The following is a 3,824-nucleotide window of genomic DNA, read 5'->3' on the forward strand; positions in this document are numbered from 1 at the left end:
GAGTGGTCATGTTTTGATAATTCTTTTTTATTGGAAAGCGAGGGTGGTCCCATATACATTTTGATAAACAGGGGATGATTGATTGTCAGTCACTGATTGTAATAAATGACCAGGCATTTTGATTTTGATAATTCTTTTTTTATTGGATAGGGTTTACCTTGAAATTGGTATTATATAAGTTTGGAAAAAAGTATAACTTCAAACTGGTACCTAGATTAAGGTTAAAATAACAAAAAAAGGTTTATTATTTTTTGCTTTTCAGTTTTTTTCTATTTAGGAACCCATATGCGAGAATGAGCAAGCCAAACAAAATGAATATTTGTAATACTTTTAAGGACAAAAAGTGGACGTCGGAAACAATCAAAACTATTTTTTTTAAATCGCCATAAGAGATATAGGTAATTTGACAATGTGGCGAAACTGAAATAAACACTTAAAAAGTAGCGCAGCGCGCAATAACGTCAAGTTTACATCATATTTAGATAATATCTGCAGGTGGTAGACCTGTGCAAGTCCGCCCGGTTTGCTACCACCATCTTGCTCGCTAATCCTGCCGTGAAGCAGCAGTGGCTTGCACTGTTGTGTTTCGCGTGGAGAGTAAGACAGCCGGTGAAATAACTGGCACTTGAGGTATCCCATCTTAGGCCTCTAGGTTGGCAACGCATCTGCAATACCCCTGGTGTTGCAGATGTTTATGGGCGGTGGTGATCTCTTACCATCAGGAGACCCACTTGCTCGTTTGCCATCCAGTCAAATAAAAAAAAAAAAAAATATCTAAATGAAACTTATTTACAAGTAAATAAACATTTTTATTTTAGACTTTTTAAATCTTTGCTCGTTGTTAGGTACAAACAGGTGCTAATAAATTAATTCAGCAGCAACATTCTTATAACTTAATATTTAAATATTATCTCTTTTAATCCCTTAATTAATTATCATTCAGAAATAGCTCCTTGCTACGACTGTTATTGTTCGTTTGGAGCTTTCAAAAACCCATTATCTCGTGGGCGCCACTACGTACCTATATTAAAAAGATGATGCAAGTATGATGAACCGCAAAAAAACCGAGCGTGTCAACTTTGGAATATGCTATCGGCTAATTTGAGGTAAAAATTATACATGTAAAAAAATAAGCTGTTTATTTCAAGCAAAAAAAAGCATTTTACATAATCAAAGCGAGTCCTTAATCCTAATTTTAAGGATTTTGCGTGGCCTCGGTTAGCGAAAGACTGAGTTGCTCACGCGTAATTAGTCTAAGGGGCTGTTTCACCATCCATTGATTAGTGTTAACTGGCGGTTAGATGTGATGCCGCCTCTATTTGTTTTGTTCGAATAGACGGAGACGGCATCACATTTAACCGTCGGTTAACGCTAATCAATGGATGGTGAAACAGCCCCTAAGTATACATGCTATTTAGTAGATAGTAAATTTACTATATAATTCATGATTTTCCATGCATGCAGTTTTTTGTTTTATCTTAAATATAACCTAAGTCTGTGATATGTGACATTCTATAGGGGATACATAAATCAGGATTACCTTGAATAAGCTCCTAGTATCTTCAATCTACCCCTTATCATGACGTTTGGTTACCATAGAAAATATGTGTAAAGTAATTAATAGTAAAAAGTATATGTAATAAAAAACTGTTGAAAGTATCTTCATTCTTTCAGCCACCTGAAACCACTCAGAACCACTCAGATTTTCAAAATTTACATACTAAATCGTGTAACGCGGCGACTTGATAATATGCAAGAATGACCAGTGTAAACAAACTAAAATTTAAGCAAAGCCGCCCGCATGTTTTTAAACACAGAACAGTGGACGCCACTATTTTTTCAATATTAACAAAAATAGACAGCTTTGGCTCGCTGTTCTTTAGGCAAGCCCTGATAGTACGCTTCAGCTGAAACGGGGACTAAACGTGCCAGTTCGTGCGAATCCGAGTATATCATGAAGTTGTTCTGATCAAACGCGATGCCTTGAACACCCGGTACGGTGACGATGCGCTTGACCTTCTGCGCCAGCTTACTAACAACGTAGATACCATCTTCACTGCTAACAAACACTTGGCCTGTGACATCGACAGCCATAGCAAAGAATGGCGGTCGGTCTCTCAACAAGATATGGTTCCAGCTACCTTTTTTGATACCATATAAGCCGGAACCATTGACGAAAAAAACGTTTTGCTCAGAGTCAAACACAAATTGATGCACAATCGTTTTCCGCAGCTGCTCCACTGATTTGACGGTTTTGTCTTTATAAACAAACGCGTTCAGCGAAGGAAACTGTACGAAATATATGTCCTTTCTAATATGTAACCACCAGACGTCAACCTTCACGGATAGTCTTAGCAGTTTCTTTTCGTTAAAACGATACTTGTAGATCCCGTTGCTGCCTCCGAAGTACGTATCGCCGGTGCCATTGTTATTCGCTATAGCGAAAGCATCTTTTACGCCCTTCAGGATTTTTATATGCTTAGTGTTCAGATTTAGCATTGCTGGTACAAATTCTCCTTGTCCATTATCGAAGCTGAAATACAGTGTATTCGATTTCCTGTCTATGGCTAGTTGATTTGGACTGTGGCTTTGGATCGCCAAGACTTCTTTTAAAAAGCAATGTTTTTGTATATCGCTTTTTAGGAAGCTGCAGTATTTTGTACTTTTCTTCGCTGTTGCAGCCATATTTATGACTGTGACGAGTATTAAGAATTTCATTGCTGAATATTCTGATGGTTTCTTTAGACTGAGCTGTTTCCTTGCCCGCGCCTAATCTAAATGTTTCTAATGCTTACGTATTCATATTTCCATGTTTTCGTCAATTGATATTATTTTCTAAACAGCTACGTTCATGCTATTGTAATTTGAGTTTGTTGTGGAATGAACGAGTACCCTTTGTGCTAATTATTATTAGAGTTACGTAAAATCTATTCTTTTGATGTTCCCTAAATTGAACTGTATAATTTCTGTTGTCTTTCGGTTGCTTCACGCGTTCATCTGTTTTTAGTTTGCCCGTGGCCTTGCACGTGAATAATTAGGAAAGGTGAACAGTCGAACACGTCGGTTGGTTAAAAGTTAAAGTGAAATTCTGAGATTATCAAATTCCCACGGTAATGTCTAAAACTTAAATCGTAGATTTCACTAACGTTGCATGTAGAATAATCGCACATTTTTTGTCTCCAGTTTCAAATGGTGTAGACTCTGATCACGTAGGAATATAGGAATTAAAAGTAGCATGTGTTGTTGTCCAGATTCATTTACATAATTGTAGGTCGCGGTCGCTGGTCGCGGCGAGCAAAGTATTTGTTTCAGTTCATTGATGTGGATCTCCGAAAAGTAACGCCTATTTAAATAAAATAATATAGGTAGTATAAAATTCTATTCAAGGCCGAAAAACCATACACATACACACGCCCGCATACGCACGCTCGCACGAACGCACGCTAGCACGCGCGTATCGTACTAGTTTTTTTTAAATATGGTGTGTATTTTTAAACAAAAAACTTCCGTTTAGTATATTATTAACAAGACACATTTAAACCCTTCGCACGACTATTATTCAAAAGAAGAAAATCCAAAGCAATGCCCAAGAAAATATAGCCCAATTTTTTAGGGGAAACAATCACCGCCACCTAAATATACCTACGAACATGATAAAATTTGACAACTTTAAAATGAAACATCAGTTATACATACATACAATAAAGCAGTAGAAACGGTGTGTTTGTACATTGAATAAAATGAAAACAATAGTAGGTGTTTAAGACAGTTTTAGTTTATATATTTTGGTCTAGATGTCACTGTTACGTCCAGATGCATTTCTG

The 3,824-nt window shown here is 36.9% G+C and overlaps 1 protein-coding gene across 1 annotated transcript; it reads right to left on the reverse strand.

Moving 5' to 3' along the window:
- Nucleotides 1-1,825: 1,825 nt before the first annotated feature.
- LOC141441061 (ommochrome-binding protein-like) lies at nucleotides 1,826-2,729 on the reverse strand. The gene has a single exon (XM_074105689.1). It carries the CDS (start codon nucleotides 2,716-2,718, stop codon nucleotides 1,846-1,848), a length of 873 nt encoding a protein of 290 aa, XP_073961790.1. The 5' UTR covers nucleotides 2,719-2,729; the 3' UTR covers nucleotides 1,826-1,845.
- Nucleotides 2,730-3,824: the final 1,095 nt, after the last annotated feature.

Source organism: Choristoneura fumiferana, chromosome 23 (genome assembly GCF_025370935.1).
Source record: "Choristoneura fumiferana chromosome 23, NRCan_CFum_1, whole genome shotgun sequence".
NCBI lineage: Eukaryota > Metazoa > Arthropoda > Insecta > Lepidoptera > Tortricidae > Choristoneura > Choristoneura fumiferana.

Excerpts from the sequence above, each read along its gene's own strand:
- LOC141441061 (XM_074105689.1), bottom strand. The coding sequence starts at position 2,718 with ATGAAATTCTTAATACTCGTCACAGTCATAAATATGGCTGCAACAGCG.